This window comes from Manduca sexta, chromosome 11 (assembly GCF_014839805.1).
Source record: "Manduca sexta isolate Smith_Timp_Sample1 chromosome 11, JHU_Msex_v1.0, whole genome shotgun sequence".
NCBI lineage: Eukaryota > Metazoa > Arthropoda > Insecta > Lepidoptera > Sphingidae > Manduca > Manduca sexta.
The window spans coordinates 4,740,472-4,761,808 of record NC_051125.1 but is presented as its reverse complement, the minus strand read 5'-3'; the positions used below and the strand labels follow the sequence as shown (position 1 = coordinate 4,761,808).

General features: G+C 32.6%; 2 protein-coding genes across 2 annotated transcripts; one reads left to right on the top strand and one right to left on the bottom strand.

The window, feature by feature from the left end:
- The first annotated feature begins 7,810 nt into the window (after positions 1–7,810).
- Positions 7,811–11,302, top strand: LOC115442568 (helix-loop-helix protein 1). The gene is made up of 2 exons (XM_030167633.2): positions 7,811–7,932; positions 10,979–11,302. The coding sequence occupies exons 1-2, from the start codon at positions 7,811–7,813 to the stop codon at positions 11,274–11,276; spliced, it is 420 nt and encodes a 139-aa protein (XP_030023493.2). The 3' UTR covers positions 11,277–11,302.
- Positions 11,303–11,791: 489 nt separating this feature from the next.
- LOC115442797 (NPC intracellular cholesterol transporter 1 homolog 1b-like) lies at positions 11,792–16,295 on the bottom strand. The gene has a single exon (XM_030167960.2). It carries the CDS (start codon positions 16,186–16,188, stop codon positions 12,463–12,465), a length of 3,726 nt encoding a protein of 1,241 aa, XP_030023820.2. The 5' UTR covers positions 16,189–16,295; the 3' UTR covers positions 11,792–12,462.
- Positions 16,296–21,337: the final 5,042 nt, after the last annotated feature.

The window sequence follows — 21,337 nt, the reverse complement described above, 5'->3', positions numbered from 1 at the left end:
CGATTTGGGGATCAAATCTAATATTTTCTTTTTTTCATCGTTTAGTGATATTCATTGGAGCAATGACCAATAGAGATATCATATGATTCTATTAACTTCTAAAACAAGAAACGTAAATAGTTGATACGTATTCATCTGAGTAGATAAGTAATTTAGACAAATCGTTTCTCCACAATTGCGTGTCTCAGTCCAATTACGCAAAACATGTCCCTAATGTTCTCTGTGCTGCTCTTTACCCATAATAATAGTTTGACAATAAACTTAACAATTACACAATTTGCGAGACTGAAAAAAAAAATTATAGCTTCATTTACATCGCGTGTTGTGTAGCGATGTCGGTACAAAGGAAATTAGCGTTTGCCGTGACCTTCGGAGTCCCTTCTATTTGTTTATAACTGTTTATTATGGCATTAATACAGAATTGTGAGGATGTCTCCGAGCGGTACATGATTCTTTGCATAAATTATTTCGCTCTGCGACCGAGTAAATCAATTTCGAAGCACAGTCATAGCATGGAATTGCATGGCGCTTTCAAATCGATCACTACGTCGGAGTTTGTGCTTGAGGTAAATATTTCAAATTGATCAAGGGTTTTGTGTCTTAATTATACTTTTATATGCAGTAATATATGAAACGTCTCATATGCATACTGGGTATTTTTCAATTAAATGAATAAAAATACAATTAGATGATGTATTAATGCAATGACTGTAGCAGTTGTCTATTTTTCAATTATCGTTTGGTTTTCGGTAAAAACAAAATAATAATTAATAATAATGTCGAGGAAAGACAACTTATTGACAATTATGAAGCTACACAATGGTTATGATTAAGATAATTTATATTGTATTTCATGATTTGAATATCTAGAATATGTGACGGCGGAATTAATGCAAACCCAAGGTAGACGAAAAATAAAACAAAGGAGGTGTAAAAAGAACTCTTATTATTTCATTAACAAAGAGTAAATAATAATACTCATGCGTAAATCAGTTATTCGAAATATGCAAGGAAATAAAGAATCAACGAAATATGGAATTGTTTAATTATGTAATTAACACCCTCTTTTCGCGTAGAACTAGTAAAAATACCTGAATGTCTACCTTTTCAAGTAAGAATGACAAATATAATCAATTTATTACTTTTGTATCACCTGTCCTTTGCACGTGTTCATATATTGATAAGATTGGAGCCAATCCACGTTTAAATTTTTTATCATAACTAATTTGGTGATGCATACATTGTTTCAATACAGTAAGGGATACATACGCAGTCGATTCAAATATAAAGCTATGAGTATTATCAGATAAAAGTCTGAAGACGTCTATATAATGTTATAGCATTGAATGTGATTAATTTAGGCTGAGGTCGAATGATATCGTTCGCTCTTTTATTATGGCAGTATATTATTGATGACAATTTTTTTCGAAAACCACCACGATCTAATTTATATCTAGTTACTATACTTAAATATGTTTTAATTTGACAAATGCAGATAATGAAATGAAATGATTTATTTGAACCCGTAAAATGTTATACATTATTTAGATTCCGTCAATATTAACTCTACCACAAGTTCGGAAAGCAGTTCTCACCAGAGAAGAACGGACAAGAAACTCTGGTGTTGCTCTTTTCAAAATCAGTTTAAGTTATAAACTACAGTACACGATAAAGAGAAGAAAAAAAATACGATTGCTTTTTTAAATGTTGTTTAGAGCAGTTTATGCTCGCAAAATAAGGAATAAATTAATTTTAAATTTTCATACGAGTGCACTACCCTCACAGGAAATGCAGTATGGAGCTCCTGCCAAGAATTGTTAAAACATTGAAAATAATACCACGTTGATCCTTAGTGGAGATTTTAATTAAAAAACAAGATAAGTTTAATATGTGTATTATCAGTAGACTCGCCGATGAATGGAACGGAAACGCCATACACAAAATGTTAGTCGTTACTCTTCCAAGAAGTGCAGCTGAAAACTATTTAATATAAATAAGTCCTTAATTAAAATGTATGAGCCGAAGTTGCTATAACATAAAACCCAATATTGGAATTGTATCTACGTAGAGGTATACTACGTCCCGACGTCAATTATCCGGGAACACCTGGGTCCCGGGATCAATAGGCGGGGTCGGTTTGGGATTGGTGAGTCCCAGGATGGGCGGGGCGAACACAAAACACAGATGCTGCGGCTTAAGGCTAAGATAATGTTACAATAAACGAATGTTTTTGATATTTGTATTTTAATTAGTTGTATTTTCCTAATTTCCGTGTTACATATTACTGGCTCCTACTAGCTTATTTTCATGGATTCGCTTGGAATTTGGTTTGTGACAAATATTTGAAAAAGTAACTAAAATACTCTGTTAGGGTTCAAGCTCACTTCCACAAAAAAAAATATCATAATCAACCCAACAAGCCGTGGAAGCGTTACAGAATTTTGTTCTCATTTATATTATTAATATGGATTATAATGTCTGAAGATTTAAAACTGAGTTATGAATTCTCATAACTCAGTTTTAAATTTAACTTTGACTAAATAATATTTCATTATATTTTACTTACAAGTTCAGCAGTAGAATAATTTATTATTTTCAGTCATATCGTGTTTGAATCTGAATCTTAACTTGCATGCAACGTGATAAAGAATGCAATGTGTATATTCATTTATATTTTAATAATTTTACACAAATATTAGTTTCAAGTTTTATGTGGTCCAATGTTTTGTTGCTTCTTGTTACTATTGTTTTTTTTTTTATTTTACTCGATGTGTTAAAGTCACTGTTTGTTAATAAAATCCTGCAATTATAAAATATATCGATGCGTGTACCAAATGTAAAAATGACATCATATTTCTACAATATATAAAACCCTCACTTTGGTAGTTCCAAATTTTTTATAATGTGTATATTGTGTTATTAATTTCATATTATAAACCCTACTAAAATTATTGATTCCGTGCATCTTCTCCTTTAGATCCTTTCTTTTCATCTTTTCTACACATTATTATCTTTGCAAACAATTTCGGTATTAGAATTTTTTTAAAAAAGTTTAAAATTGATGTATAGCGAATTTATTTTTATTATTACGAAATATTGTTATACAAACATTTCGCTTGTATAACAAAATTTTATAATGTATACCTACCTATTATACTTATACAATATTTTTATTTATGATAATTATTATGACAGTGATTTTTTGGCACCAAAATTTAAGGGTTATATTCACATTTTTTTTAAATACTTTTTTTCCTAATCAATCACAACTTACAATACATTACACACTTCCTTTCATTAAGATGAAAAATATCAGAACTATCCATATAAATTGTACGACAAAATAACGTCAATACAACAAAAACGTAAAAAATTACTAATAAAATATGTTGGGATTACACCGTTCCCGCCCTCTGGTGCGAGAGGGTGGGTCCATCCCTCTTCAGAGGACATATAAGCGGAGGGATGCTGGAAAACTGTATAGTATATCGGTGAATGTTAGATTGTGAAAACATTTTTTGTGATTTTCTTGTGCATCTGGAGAACAATCGCGAATGTGTTGCTTATAGTTTTGAAGAGTTTTCAGGTATGAAACATTTTTTGTTTTTAGTAGTTTTGTTTTTTTGTTGATTATAATTATAGACCGACCTACTTATAGCTCAGATTTTCTATATGGACACGCTAAAGTGGCTCATCTGCACCTGATGGTAACAGAAGTATGGTCAGATAGACTGTTAGAGTTAGAGTTACCTGCGATTATCCTTCCCCACGACAGAATTTTATCAGCATGTTTCAAATAATAACTTATCCAATAACTGTGAAATTTAAAAATATAATACCTACGTTTTATAGCTATATGATAGATTATTAAAAAAATACTGTGGCACCTAGACCACGACTAGTATTTATTTTCAAAATATTTTTTTATGTGGTACCTACGGTACTTGATATTCGGTTTACGACGAACATGATCTCTTTGCCAGGCTTCCAGTGGCAAAACGAAATATGCCTGTAAAGACGAGTAAAAACTATATATATTTATCTCCTATCACTGTGTGGTATATTCCCTAAAACTGCTTTTAATAATATTTTGTTTTTGCGAAAAACGCGTGTCGTATGAAAAAAATAAGAATGCGTTTTAAGGTAGACTTAGGAAATATTTACATTATATAAAATACTCATGTAATTACCTATATTTATTTATTTAAATCAAACAACAAGATCCATATTTCTTAGGTTAGGTTACAAAATATAATACATAAACACGACCAAAATTAAAATACTTTATTAAAGCAAGTGACAGAGTATATACTAATTATACATATTGATAATATTACGGGCTTCATAGCTCCACTCAAATAAGAGTTAGTTGCAGGGAAAAGCTAATTCTATTCAATATAGCAAAATAACATATACTCAACAAATATTACACAGGTCACCAAAAAAAATTTTTTTTTTTTGTGTTTTTGTTCTAATGCTTGAATTCTGATTCCAAACATCGAAAAACACTCGGCTATGCATTTTTAACTCTTAAAGTTTGCTTTTGTCTGATTTATGTTGATAAGTACGTTTTGAAGATTGTAATTGATTCTTATGAGCAATAGGCGGTAGCATTTTGATCATTTTAATTGCAAATTGTGTATTATGTCTGAACAGCAGTAGTGAGTGTTTACTAGTCTATTACTATTTAAAAAAAAGTATATTTGAGTTGTAACAACCGACTTTTATGTCGTACTTGGTTAGAAAATGGCACCAAGAAAGTGTAAACAGGATGTTGATTAATTCTGTTTTATTTGCGGTGAATTTATTAAACTAAGAACCAAAAAATTTGCTTTGGCAACGATTTTGAAGCATTGTGAAGCCTATGGCGCATATTATAACCTCAAAATACGGAATCAAGATAAGAAATGGGTGCCTCACGGTGCTTGTATTAATTTCAAATTGGAAAATATAATGTGAAAGTGAAACCAATAGTAGAGTCTAAATAAATATTGATGCTACCGTTACATATAAAGTTAGCGCTAATGAAGCAATTTGTGTAAGCTCTAGATCATAATTCTGAAGCTATTGAATATTTAAAGAGATTTTTTCCCAAATTATCTGAAGCTAAAGTTAAAACTAGTATTTTCGATGGACCACAAATAAAACAAATAATGAGCACCGATGATTTCACAAAATTCCTTATTGCTCATGAAAAATAATCCTGGAAGCGTCTGAAAGCAGTAGTCAATTGTTTTTTTTGGAAATAACAGAGTCGACAATTATGAAGAGTTCATTGAAACTATGCTTGAAAGTTTTAAATTGTTGGGCTGCAGAATATCCCATAAACTCCATATGCTACATGCTCACCTGGACAAATTTAAAGATAATATGGGTGCCTATTCCGAGGAGCAGGCAGAACGTTTTTACCAAGATCTGATGGACTTTGAACGACATTACCAAGGGCAGTACAACGAGAGTATGATGGGAGATTAAATTTGGGGATTAATACGCACACAAACATAAAAGATCCATTAAAAAAAAACATTTTTGAACATGATTTTTTGTTATTTTCTATTTGTTTGCTATTATTAGTCATAATTCTTGTATAAAAAAGACTTTGATATTCAATAAAAACTTTTTTATCGTAATTTTAAATAAAATTACATAGAAAGTATAAAAATTTGTATGTGTTTTTTGAAACTCAGTAAAATTGCTCTAGTTTCGACAAAAGCGAACAGTTATTTTTATATTTATTTGTAACATAGGAGAAACCAAAATTTCACATTCAGGAGTCCGACTCAAAAATCATGTTGACCGGTGTTATTTATCTTAAGTTTATAAACTGTATTAAGAAACTGCTAATTCAGTTATCTATATTCGTAAGCCTTCTCTTGATCTGCGCTCGGTGTCAATCCCTTCCATCACATCAATTGTTTATTTTTTGACTCTAGTAGGTAAAGTAAAACGCAAAATAATTACATACTGAGTACTATGTAACAAATTAATACTATTTTTTTTTCCTTTCATGCCTTAAATTCTCACCCTTCCATCGCATTTGAGTATGGCGCAATTTCGTCACAAACGATGATCGAAATTTTTATTATATCCTTATCAATTTAGTCTGACGATATGAAGTCAGTGTGGAGTGAATCGGTTAGGGTTTTCTTGCGTGTATAAAATATTATAGTAATCAATGTAATCTTTTATAATTAGAAGTAATACATACGTGGGACAACCTCCGTATAGAACTTTCTCGTCGTAAATAGTTTTTTCGACCCCTTGTGAATAATTTGTAATTAAGAATTGAATGTACATATTGTGAAATCGCATGGTGCTTTATTTGAAAAAAAAATTACCCATATTGAATCTATGGATCAAACATTATGTCGCTGTAATACCCGCAACTAACAATTAACAACATCTAGGATTGACAGTGGTACGCATCTTATGACACCGACCGGTGAAGCTTGGCGAGCCTCTAGAAGTAGTCATCGGTCTTTAAACCACAATGAAAATTTTATATAAAGAAAGAGTGAATTCGCGTAAGTGGTCAAGCTTGGTCGAGATAATATTACTGCATCATAAGAAACCAAATGAAATGGTAGCTTAATCATGTTCTTTACTTTGGAGGAAACATCTCCGAAAGCGCAAATGTCTTCTCTCTTCTCTAATCATGTTTATATTTCAGATCCGTCTTGAAACATAAATAATACTCTACCTATACTAAGGTACAAATAACTTTTTTATCAGGTGTTATACTTGATCCTTTGCCAACATATCATCCCTAACATCAATTTAAATTCCTGCATTTAATTGCTTGGTACTCTATGTAACGTAATTTTAAATCATATTGAATTGTCACTCAAGTACAACTAGACAACATCGCAGTAGAATCGATTCGATACGGTTAGCGAACATGATTCGATTAGAAAGGGTTGGGCCGCTGGGGTCGATATAAAAAGAATAAATATGGATTTATTATCCCCTAAAGAGCTCGCTTAGTGCTAGGTGTGAACGAGTGTTGTATTATTAATCCAGTATTACCCTTGCGGCCGGTAAATTTGATTTGAACAGGAATCAAAACAAACGTGACCCGACAGTCTCTGAGGGAATGGTAAGGAATGGCTGGCCATTTTGGTCTTGTAGATGTAAATGTTTTTCGTGAGATGACTCATGAGTGGTTATGTTGATACTTTGTTTTAAATGTGCTAGAATTTTGAAGATACAATTAAGTGTCATGTAGGTTTATACAGTTTTACTTATGAATTTGTTTTAGTGTTAAAAGGTGGTTAAGAATTGCTTAAATAGCTGTCAAAATCATCACCGGTTTCCTAGTTTAAACCTTATTAAGAGGCAAGATAGCGGGTTTTGACTTACAGCTGATCAAGTAAATTTGTGTTGAAGTTAGACCAAGTGTTTAGATCCGCCCTACCGGTTAAACCGGGACAGCCTCGATCTAGATTTTTTTTCACTGATTCTATGTATATTAACAAGATAGTAACATTATAATTATATCCCTTGCTCAAACATTTGATAGCGTAAGTATCTAGTAGTAGAATTGTCTTGCCAGTCGCTAGCATGTAAAGATTAAATTGAATAAAAAAAATACAATCTTTGATGATTTAGCATACTGTATGATGTAAGTATTTATATTAAAAGTTTATTTTTTTATTTAAACTCTTATTAAAATTAAATATAAATAGAGAATATAAACAAACAGGAAATATAAATTACGGTCTTATCGCAATTGTCGATTTCTTCCACACAACCATTGGATGAATTTAGATTTAGTTTACCTCTTTAATGCTTATAAAATAATATCTTTAGAATGAAGAGCTGGCTGGAAACAGCGAGCACAGCTGAAGATGGCTCATTATCGTGCATGCTGGCGGAGCCGCGCGAGGCGCTGTTACCCATTACGGGAAGAGAAAACTTGGCTCCCAGAAGACGGTAATATTTGTAAACTTCTGAAATATTATAATTATTGATACATTAAGATTAACTTTAACATACTTTAATGTATGTGCGGCATATGTCTTCACGTAGGCACCAATGTCGCCACAATTTGCAAATTCCAATACCGGTACCTATGGTTATTTAGAAAAATAAAGCTTAGTTAAAAAAATATAGTGGCTCTTCCCATTTATACTGAATCTTTAACATCAATTATAACACAAAATTAACAATTGGCTTATATTGAATTATTTTTACAATAAATTTGTCGTTACTTTAATCTTGTATAATTTCACGGATGACAGTTCTCGTTCTGGAAAGTATTTAATATTTATTAATAATGTAGTGTAGTGCAATATTATATACAAACTGTAAAAGTAGTTATATGGCATTGCACACCGATTCGTATCCCGGTAGAATGTATTGGCACAAATTTATTTAATATACCTACCTTGTTTTTTTTCCTTTTTCTGAAATAAATAATTCTATTCTAAGTAACGAAGCCAGTCATTTATATAGGAGGAGAGTGATGGTGTAGGCATTTTCGTCTAGAAATGAATGGATTGAGGCTCAGTTAGAATATTATCATTTTATTTTAAACAAATCAACTTTAGTGATAATTATCATTATGTTATTGAAATTACTAAAATAAAAAAATATCTTTCTCCCCCCACTTTCATTACTTTAGAACGAAAACTTCTTCAAACTTATAACACTTAAATAAGTATAGAGTTAACACTGTATGTGCCAATGGTCACCACTAAATGACCATGGTATGTTTATCCAATTTCTGCTGTGAAACAAATTATTAGATTTCGAAGTAATTATTTTTTAAAATGGAAGCATCACAGTTGTTGCTTACTTTAAACCGGCGGTAAATTGCGCATATCGTGTACAAGCTTATTTTCTTTTTTATTTAGATTCGTCAATACTTTTATGGATTTATAATCATTATCATTAAAAAATACAATAAGCATGTAGACATGCGATAAACCACAATGTTGCATAGCATCAAAATAATCCAATGATAAGATTGTTCTTGCGCAAATGAACTGCTCTAAACAACAATAGAAAAACCAATGTATTTTTTTCTGTGTATCATCTAATGTAGTTTATATATCAAACTGATTTTGAAAAGAGCAACACCAGAGTTTCTTACCTATTCTTCTTTGATGAAAACTTCTTTCTGAACTGGTGGGAGAGCCAATATTAACGGAATTCAAATAATGTTTAACATTTTACAAGTTCAAATGTACTATTTCATTTAATTAGATTTAAAACATCCCTTTTATTGCTGTTTACATATGGTTATTAAAATTCTACGTAGGAATGTCATTGTATGTGAAGTCTGAAGACCCACACAAGGCTAATAATTAATATGTTTAACTAAGGCCTAAACCCTCAGCAATGAAGGCCCGTACCAGCAGGGCAGGATAATACGGAGCTAGTATTATTATCAGTCACACGTCAATACGTCAATGGATTTCAAGCAATGTCTTATATTATACTGATATTCTGTAATAATTAATCATTAATTGTCTATCGCAATAAATACAGATAAATAATCGGTCAAAAAATGTTTTGGAATTCAAATAAAAAAATCTGGTATCCTTTTTATTATAACAGTTATATTTACCTAAAACAATTTTAGATATGTTCCTCATTGCTTTGGGCCTGAATCTCGTTTTTGTCCCTTAACATAACAATGTATTAGGCAAGGGTGTTTTAATGAATTTTCTTCTAGGGTAGTTGATTAGATTTTAAATTATTCTTTCTTTAGCTGCAAGCGTCCTTTTACAATAAATTTGTTTGCAAAGTAATACTAATTTCTGGAATACATGGCTTACCCAATACCTAGTCTTGCCTACTTATCTGAACTAAAGGATCAACAATATTGTCTACTAACGTCTATAACTGACGTTGGAGCGTTTTTAATAAACGCAGTTAAGCATGGTTTCTAAGAATCATTGGAATCCTTCAGCAATATAAATTAAAAAAAAAATAACCATAATACTATTCTCAGAAATAGTCAATTAGTTATATTTGTAGATAACCACATACCTACGTCTGCCCTGAGTGGCAAAATTACACGTTTATTAATCATTCTTCCTGCAATATAAAATTTCGTGTATATAAGTATAAAAAATGTAAAGCCATGAAAAGATAACGATTTTCTATGTTCACGCAAATGTTAGATATCGAAATAAAACTATTTTTTTAATATCATCGTGGTTTTATATATTTAAATTTTCTCCCGATGTTTCGGAGACTATGCAGCCTTTGTGGCCACGGGGCAGACTGAGGTGTTGGGCGTCCGAAAAGTCAACACTGCAACATCTACCTACATACTATACATCATATTTTTAAAAAGGAAAATGTTTGTTTATATTATTAATATTTGCTTGTGTGTATGGCAATCTTGCTAAAACTAAATGGAATTTGGAACAGATAGAGCATGTCCTGCATTAACAAATACAGTAGAACCCGGTCAACGGTAATGGGTTCTGTGGATTTTAATTCGAGAATAAGACTCACTGCGACGTAGCTAACTTTACCGACCCATTCTCAATCTATAGTGTGGATTCATAAAACAAGACAATCCAATATAAATTACGTTCGCCAAAATTATTTCTGCTGCGTGTTCGACTCGGATGCGTGCCGCTAAGCGAAACGAATTTTAAGTAGCCTTGATAAACTGCAACTATCAAATCAACCGATTGCCCGCTTCATATCTGTTTTTTGTCATAAAGTTTTATGTTCACAATTTTAAATATTACGATCCTTGAATTTTCATTTTGTTTTGTAATGAGTATTAGGTTTTATGGGAACTGTTTTATGAGCTTGCCCCGGGATAGGACAGCGTTGTCTCATCATCTAAGCTTAAATTAGATACATTTTCTTCTTCATAAATTGATTATCGACGCTTGTCGATCGTTGACGCTATCGTCATCAGATGACTCAAACACTCGTTAATTCAAATTATTTTTACGTCACATTAAAAAAATACATTTACATGTGCTTATTTCTACTATTTATTTTACAGAGACAGATCGTTAGAACCGTGTGCATTATCAGAAGAGGCTTACCTGTCAAGCGGGACTGGGTCGCCGTGCGCCGGATTGTCTCGAGAAGAGAGGAGAAGACGACGCCGCGCCACGCTCAAATACCGCACAGCCCACGCCACCCGCGAGAGGATTCGCGTTGAAGCCTTCAATGCTGCTTTCGCTTCCCTCAGACGACTTCTCCCCACTCTACCCCCAGATAAAAAACTATCCAAAATAGAAATTCTACGTTTAGCTATTTGTTACATCGCTTACTTGAATCACGTGTTAGATGCTTAATTTTTGACTTATTCTTTAGCTGGATTATATCGAAAATGTAAATCTTTGGTTAAGTAAAAAAATTGGTAATTATATATCACGTGGAAAAATTAATAATATTATAATATATCAGGTAAATGCCATCAATGCAGCTTGATCAAAGATGTTACTATAAATTGTTTCACATTTAAGCTATCATAATTATTATAGTCACAATTAACAACTTGCAATCTTGTACAATTTTTAAAAAATTCGCTACTTGATGCTGTATGCTGCCAAACATAAAACGTGCATTCAAACAAATTTCAAAAAGTATGTGAATTATAAAAAAAACACGCAATGATGAGACGTTATTAGTTTATTGTCAACGTTTTATCAATTGGAACAGCTACTACGTTACAGTAAGAATTATTTCGAAAATGTGACATATTAAATTATTATTGTAAGTTTAATCCATATAGTTTTCTAGTCAATGTCTTCCTATAATTTATTGTAATTATTTTAATTAAAATAATAAATAAATAAAACAATCAAAATATTTTTCAAGTTTTATTTTTAGTCTGTTTCACTTATGGTCTAGTTATTCATAAATTAATAAATAAAAGGTACAGAACCTTCCCAAAATTCATCTCAGTTTCAAATTGTTACAAAAGATTTATAAGTCTATTAAATATATAAAATAACTTAAGTAATTGTACTTAAAATATATATTTAGAGCTGATTATTATTGTGCCACACATTATTACAGAGCATACATACAACTTGCAGCATAACACCGAAATTGCCTTAGAGTATTTCATTTCTGCAGTGCGAAACGGCATTGCAATTAAGTGACTACAAAAAATGCCCTCCTTAACATTGAAAGATTATAATAATTTAATTAACAGGTTTTAAGAGGCCGCTACTACCTATTTTTTTATTTATAATATTTCTTTACTAGAACCGACCAATGTTAGAAGAACCAAAGAATAAATTTGTTTTTTTTTTAATTCATCGCTTCCTTCTAAAAACATTTTCACAATCACACAACATCGTATAGAAACCTACAGTGACATGTATTTTTGTAGAAAGATGAACCTTGTTTTTGTACATCTAGAAAACGACATTAATAATTGCTAGATAGATGCATTTTGTTTTATAATAAAACTAGCTAATTCATTTAATCAAGATCTCATCCACAATAATAAACGTAATCTCTAAACTACATTTATTTATTTTTCAAATTATTAAGGTAAGACAATAAAACTGGGAAAAATATCATACCATGTAAAAATCCAAGGATAACCAAACTAAAGAACATTCTGAAGAAGAAGACTTCAATGACTTCTGTGTAGGAGAAAGCTAATACCACAATAGGCATGTTTGTCAAAGTAATACCAGTTATGATAGTGGAACCGACTTTTCGAACCGCATCTTCTACCCTCTCAGAACTGGGACGTTTACTAGTCGCAAATGCATACGCAATGTGACTGCAAAATTCAACCGCAATACCAATGGATACGATCAAATTAACACAAGATACGGGGTTGAGTGGAATGTTCCAAATATACATAACACCCATCATGTTAATAACTATCATAATAGCTGTGAACATTACAGCGAATGTGGTCAAAATGTTAAACCCTGACGCGAGGAGGTTTATAGCTAAAGCACCAATAAGACAATATCCAAGAGACGCAAAGGTATCGCCCCACATGTTCAAGTATTGCGCGAAGTATACATAAAATACAGAATACGGAAAGACTTCCACATCCATGTCTGTGTGTTTCTTAATAGCGGCTGTGATACTGTCACTTATTTCGTATGCATTTTTAACAGCGCCAATAAAATCTTGCGACGTGCTTAATGCGACGTGATATGACATGAAATTAGTGTCATAAACAGTAGCACGTCCTTCAGAATCGAGCTCATAATTGACAGAACCGGAATAACTCGCTAGTCCACCTCGATTACACGATAGTGAAGGCTCATCCTGCAAGAAGAATGGTATATACTTCTGAAAAGCTTCTACACTAGGCCTTAAGCCATTGGACCATTCATTCCTACTTATAGAACAGAAAGCACAGTCAGGAGATAGGATTGCGCTAGGACAGTGAGTATTATCTGTCGTATTATATTGACAGCAAATGCCAGTTAAACTAGTCCAGTCTACGAAGTCATCTATCCATGAATTCGAAGGCCTTAATATATATGTTTTATCACTGTGTTGAGCAGCTAAGAATATTTGAGTAAAGAGCGAATCATCGTAGCAGAGTTGACTACCACAAATTACATTCTGATGATCGGGATTAGTAAAATTCAATCCACTTTTCAAAACAAAATAAACCGGTGGACCAAGACGTAATAATTCACTAACAGCTACTAGATATTTGTATACATATGAATCTTTAGGGAGAGCCATTTCCTGATCTAGACCAATATCCAAACTGGGTATAAATATTGTACTCAAAGAAACTAAGAGCATAAATATAATAACAACGACAATTCTCACTTTCCAGTTAAGAATGAATTTGGAATAAGGCTCCATTAGCCTTTGAGTCACACTTTGATAAGGTGTGTCCGAGTTCAAAGGATCCTCATCATCTAAAATTTTTTTCTGCACGCAACAAAAAACGTCTAAACGATTTTGAGAGGCTCGTTTATAATCGAGCGACAAAATTGACACGACAGTAGTTATCTGGAAAATGAAGAGGAATGATAAGGATAAACTTGCAAACACTGCAAAAGTAAGGACAGCAGGGAAGGTTGTTATACTCCCGATTGCAAAAGCAGTAATTTGTGTTACAGATGAGACAAACATAGATGGCCCTACTGTAGCCATCATTTTCTCAAAAATAAACCTTCTCTTTTTCTCAAAACTAAAATTTTCATTATAATCGTCGTATTGTTTTAAATTACTTTGTACATCATGCAACGCATTTACCATAAGAAAAACATTATCAATACCCACTGATAAAACAAAGAAAGGTATTACATTAATAGCTAATAATGTAGTTGTGAAGTTAGTATACCCCATCACACCTATAGCACAGTAAATAGACACAAGAACCACCAAAATACTTCCTAATGCCACCATTATTTTACTATCGATTAACCAAGTTTTACAATTTCTAATATTTCCGAGGGCAACGGTAACGTAAATAAACATGATAATGTAACTTATAGAGATGGGCACTGCTTCTGCAACCGATACCCGCCTAATTTCGTCTTCGATTGATCTTTCGGCACCAAAAGAGATGTCGACAAAGTCTGGTTTTTTATTAGCTACATAGTCATGCATTAAATCTATAAACTTTTGTTCCCACTCTAACACCGGTCTTAGGTCCTCCTCTAACATGAAATTTGCTATGGGAAAATTAATAAGCAAAGTGTCAGCGTCTAAAACATTATCACCATCAAAACCACCAAGTGAAATTAGTGGCTCCGCGCCGCCACCCCAAGGGGCTTGACAATTTAATGCTAGATAATTATTTAAACAATTCTGAATACGGCTGAGATAAGTATTTTCATTGATATTATCTATATCTTCTCCAAGATATACTGAGACGGACATAGAAACACATTGATCTAACCGTTTTTCTCCTCCACGAGGGCGTAGTGGTGCGAAACAGACTTCCTCTAAAGTAACTCCCCCATCTTCTCTACCAATATTTATAATCGCCTGTTCAAGTTCCACTAGTTCTCTTACGGCCTCTATTCTGAAAGCCGGGCCGTAAGTCGTATTGTCAACTTCAAAAGATTCCAATCCATTAAACTGCATGAAAACTTGGGCAGCACGATAAAATGGACCGAACCTGGAGTTAAAATAATTTAATTCCTGACGACTGCGAGATTCAGGGCCTGACCATAATTCTATAGGATTTGAAGTGAGATTTAAGTTTATTGCGCCGAAAAACATGCCAAAAATTATCCAAGTCGTTAACATGATTATGATAGCAGGATGACTGGCAGAAAAGCCTCCTATTTTAGCAAAAAGTACTTGGAAAAATTTTATAAACTTACTAACATCTGTCGGTTCTGCAGATTTAACTTGCCCATTCCTCATTCTTCGGTACTCTGACAACGTCAATAATATAAATATAGTAACACTTATCACAAAGAAAGTAATACCTACGGAAAAACTAATGCAATTAACATTAAGAACGGTACAAATTTCTGGAATCACGGGTTCGTCTCCAATGGGGCACATTTCGGCACAGTCTACACAGCTACAAGGTAGGTCACTTCCAGTTGTTTCATTACAGGGAATTGCACGTACATGCATGGAATCTTCTTCTGTCGGCCACATCAAGTAATTAACTTGCACTGGAGCCAGCGGGTTTTGCGTCGTATCTCCCATGAATCTAAACCAAGCCTCCGCATCACATACTACTACATTACCGCACATCATATTGATAGCTGGCAAACCAGTCTGGGGAATAATCACTCCAGAACAAGCACTATGCGCTCCAAGCATGAAGCGCTCATGAAGTCGATAATCAATTTCGTTAACATAAACAGTGCTGTCTGCGGCCGTCTCTGTGTAAACATCAACAAATCTGGATTGTTCTGGAGAGCAATTCATTTCACACACGTTTCGTGCAAAATTTCTAAAGCAAGAGGGACACCGTCCTAGAACACCTTCGGCCATTAACAAATCCTCCGTCATTTTTCTTATTTGCACATGATCGCAACAAGTCAATATTTCGTTGTTGGGTTTTCTGTTTCCTTCATCGTCGTACACGAATGCTGGACATCTGTTGGCGAGTATGTCGACGATTTCTTCAGATTCTTCTATTGACAAACCTTCCACTATTGGCTGTGCTTCGATGTCCACGGGGCACGATTTGGCGTGACCTCCTATTGTGATGCATTGTCCACGGTATCGACATCTCGCATCAACACCACACCACAATGTTATTAGAAATATTGACACTAAGATCGGCGTCTTCATTTTAATGTTGTCGGTTTATATCACAAATGAGTAACTTTCATATTTTTTTATGTGTATTATGACGATGACTCGCCCACCGCGTCGTACTACGAATGAAAGAACATGGGCCGTGGTGAATATTAACAAATCGATATTTATCTTTATCAGTATTAAACGCAGGTGTGAGATAAGCATAGGTATATTGTTAATCTGTGATTATGAATGTTTCGGAATTTTTAAAACAATTTTATCTTGTAACTATACTATTAAAAGAAAAGCTAATCGCTTTAGGTACGCAGGTGCGGCATTCACGACTGGCTGGCGTGTAGAAGTCCCCGGGGAGAACTTCCTTACCACCCCATGCAGCTGACACACGCCTGCATAAGAATGGCGATTTCATGCATTTATTATGAGATCAGAAATGTGTGGACGTATTACGATCATTATACATTCCCATTTCTATGCCTCTCAAATAAATAAATAAAATATTTTTTTATTTGAGAAAGAATTTGAGATTAATTTCATATCAAATGTTATCATCGATACGATGCCTTGTGGTAACTAATGGACAAGTAGATAGGTACTTACGGCATAATGTTAATTTCATCATTACAAAACCATACTATAATATTATACTAGTTCCGTTTATTTTCTCTCTATATAGTAGGTACCTATTATATATTGTTTTATTAATTTATAAAAAAAAATAGTATATTGAATATACCGATTAGGCTACGTTGTCGATGTATTACAATATACCTTCCTATAATTTGTAAATCTTTTAAACAAAAAATTTATACCGCCTTCAAAAACTAAAAAAAAAATAACATTACCTATATTATACTGATTACCAATTTTAGAGTCAGTGACTAATTAAAATTGCTAGTTAAGCTAGATAAATACATGAACAAATGTAGGATAGCTGGAACTTGGGCCGGACTTTCAATAATTTTGTGTCGGTCGTCAATTACTTACCTTACTTTTTCTTTACGGGCAAGATAAAATAAGCCCACTGCACCTAGTGTTAAGTGGAGTGAGCTGAGAGCTCCAGATCAACTGACCAGAGTTACTTCCCCCTTGCCAGTTGAAACAATTACATCGACCTGTTTGAACATATTTGAGTGAAAGGGCTGCATTTCCCTAAAATATTAGGCTTCAGAAAAACATATAGCTCCTATCAATTTCTTGTTGTTGTCTTGTTTTTTATCTTTCAAGTAGAAATTCTAGGTCTTATATAAATCTCTGGACTATATGACGTAATTAATTTTAACAAAAAATTAAACAGCCTTCAAAAACCACTCAAAACTATACATGTGCTTGGTATTACACCTTTAACTGTGTATGTTTGTTAGTAGTAAACGCAGATCCACTCCTTTTAATTGATTTAAAAGAAATTTAGCTCATAGATGGACTATGCAACAAATATAGCTTAACTAGCAATTTTAATTAGGCACCGACTCCAAAATTGGTAAACAATATATACCTGTTATGTGAAATTATTTTTTGGTTTTGAATGGTTTTTGAAAGGCGGTTTAAATTTTTGTTAAAAATATTTTTATTTTTTGCTTTTTTGTGTTAGTAAAAAATAGACCGTCTCGATGGCCTAGTTGTGTTTCGCTCACGATACGACTATCGCGCTGAGGAATTACACCTCTGAGTACCACTGAAAAGGGGGAAAGATGTGACGCTATATATATATGTATCTATGTAAGATGTAGAGTCAACTAAATCCAACGCAAAAACACAACTAATGTGTTTCGCACGCAGTACGACTATCGCGCGAAAATGTTACACTTCTGCCTACCCCTGAAAAGGGGAAAAGGTGTAATGCTATATATACATACATATGTAAGAAGTAGATTCAAGCAAATCTAACGCAAAAACACAACTGATATATTTCGATCATAGTACAACTATCGCGCTGTGGTGTTAGATCTCTGCCTACCCCTAAAAAGGGGAAAAGGTGTGATGCTATATACATATATGTATGTATGTAAGAAGAAGAGTCAACTAAACCCAACCCAAAAACACAGCTGATATGTTTCACACACAGTACGACTATCGCGCTGAAATGTTACGCCTCTACCCCTGACACGGGGAAAAGGTGTTATGCTATACTTATGTATATTGTATAAGTATGTGAGAAGTACAATCAACCAAACTCAATGCAAAAACATAACTAAAAACGTCACAGGCAAGCTAAATTCGCGATTTCGTTTTCTTGGACGACATAATTATTCTAGTTTTTTTAGTTTTAAAACCAAACGACTGAAGCGATGTTGAAATAAATTTTATGGAACAAATCTGGAGAGATATTCTTTCGAATAAAAAAAGAATTTTCGAAATCGGTTCATAAATGAGCGAGCTCTGAGGTACCAAATATGTAAAAAAAAATCACGTCGAATTGATTACCTCCTCCTTTTTTTCAAGTTGGTTAAAAATATTATAACAAAAAGAAGTTTTCAACACGAAGTTTTTAAAAGTCGTTTTGCAACCGTCGTATCGTGGTTAATTTAATACTATGAGTAATCTACACATTAGACATTATTCCGGTTACTAGAAGCGTGATCAATATTTGGTGACGAATCGTTTATTACCACCACTCATCAGAGTGCTATGTCCATGGAATACGTATAGAGTTTCAGCAATCTAATCTTTTGATAATGTTATCTGCTAAACATTTGAATGGATATAATATATTATATGAATACCTATTAATTAAAATTTTGTAATTTATCTACTTAATTTATTCAAATTAACTAAATAATTTTCAACAAGACTGAATATTTAACTCACTACGTAGTCATTTTTCTATCGCAAAAAACCTATAGGAACAATTATTAAGTAGGCAATCTGCCAACTTTCCTCGCAGTAATCTGATCAATCGTTAGCCGGGGGTGTAATGGCATTGTAACTGAATTTTCCGCCAATGTAACACACGTGTAGAAGTGGAAAGTAGGTACAAATGCGTTAGGGGCGAAAACTAGCACAATATGTTGCAAGTGTTGAGATCTTATAGATCTATTTCTCATCTTGTATATTTTTCTTTATTTTTAATATTTATTATATTTTATGCAAGTATTGTGTGTAGTTTAATCGACATAGTCACAATTTATTTCTTAAACGTTTTTCTACGTAATTAAAATCGGAATACGTTTATAAAAAGTATACGATAAAATGCTTACCTATTCTTTTGATTTGATTAATTATTACCGAAATAAGTATTTGTTTTGATATAGTTACATATAGTTGATATTATAATAATAATAACATTTCCTTAATAATTCATAATTTTTCATACTACATCGACTACCTATAAAACATGACTTACTTAACACATTATAAATGGACTAATTATTTTACCAAACCGAACTACATTTAAATAATCAATTACGTACACGCCCTAATGGTAATTGTTCCTCACTTCACCATACGAAGTGGTGACAGCCCACGTGGCTCGTTAGATTGATGGCAGCTGATGGTCACGAATTACCGTCTAGGGAAATCTTGCGACGGCAATGAATGCGTGTAATTGATACGTCTTGATGTAGGGAGCCGACATTCCCACAGTCCAGTGCTTGTAATCTAATTTTAATTATAGTTATATGACAGACGGGTTCTTTATTTCGGTATAGAGAAATAAGTTGGTCTTCAAAAAACCATGACAAGAAGAAACTGTATATTGAAATAAATGGGAAAGTATATAATCATGTATATTACGGAACAGGTAAGTAAATGTGCCAATTGCCAAGACTAATAAACACTGCATTTATATTTGTATGAGATTTATCCCCCTTTCCATTTTCTCTGATATCTATAACAAAACATAATGAATTAATAATTTTATTAAAATTGTTGTAGTTTAATTTTAATGATATTATGTAATACGTGTTTTAAATACATGTTTTTATTTCAGCGGTTATTCACAGCATGTATTACTTATTTATAGTTTCCCTAATATTAATAAATAAATAAAAATAACGATTTTCTCAAACGAAGCCTTAAAATTGAGTTTAAAATTAATCTGTAATGTTCATGTAGGTATTTAAGAATATTTTCATGTGAATCTTGTATTTTTTAGCATGACCAAGAATATAAAAAAAAAAAACTTTTTAATGGGAGTACCTCTTTTATTTCTCATTTTCAAGTTAACATTGTCAGTTCAAGAAATCAGCTCTATAATATCTTATCACAGCCAGGCGAGGTTTTTTATTTTCCTGATCAGGCTATACGGCGTGATCGTAATCAAAATGATTGAAATATTTTCTATCTATAGATGTTACACATTTAGTAGTATGTTTGCGTTCGAGGAATTGGACTTTTGCTTCATAAAAAATGGTCCGAAATAAATTAGCAATAAACTGCAAAATATAAGAAAAATTAACTACCCTCTTACCCTTACCCTTAGAACGCAGAAATTACTTTATTAAGGTATAAATCGATACTTTATAAAAAGAACAATGATAATATTATTGCAATATCATAGTGACCGACAAATGTTTTGAATATCCAATACGATGCAATATTCACATAAATTCTATGTAATATGTGGAACTATTACGCCATCTCTATGTTACATTGTACAACATTTTATATAATATCATTGTACTTAACTATATGTATAACACTAAATTGAACAGATGGCGCTGTTTCAGTTAAGATTTAAATGATTAGTTTTTCTACTCGACAATAGATGGCAAAACCTATTAAATAATATACATTATTTGAAATTTGTTTTGTTTGATGTTTAGTTATAATAGAAAATTTATATTATAGTATAATTCAGCTTGTCAACGTAGAAGTCGAGAATTGATGGCCTGAATTCAATTTTAATTTTAACACCATCAGCGATAACCTATGCAAAATTTCACGCATGCTCGCCAGGGCTACCAATCAAGATAAAAATCTATGTTCCTAGCTGAGGAATGTCAAATCTGTAGTCAGGTATTTTATATATTTTGATATTTAAAAAAAAACGACTGTTTTTAAATTCAGGTGTTATCACTTATGATATATTTATGTTTAATATATTTTATCAACATTACTTGCCTTTTAAAGAAATAGACCTAACGAGAGGAGGAGCGTTTGAACTTCAACAACCTACACCAGATTCACGGGCAACGCTCAGGGATAAACAAATTGTGTGCCAAGTTACGAAGTTACCGCACAC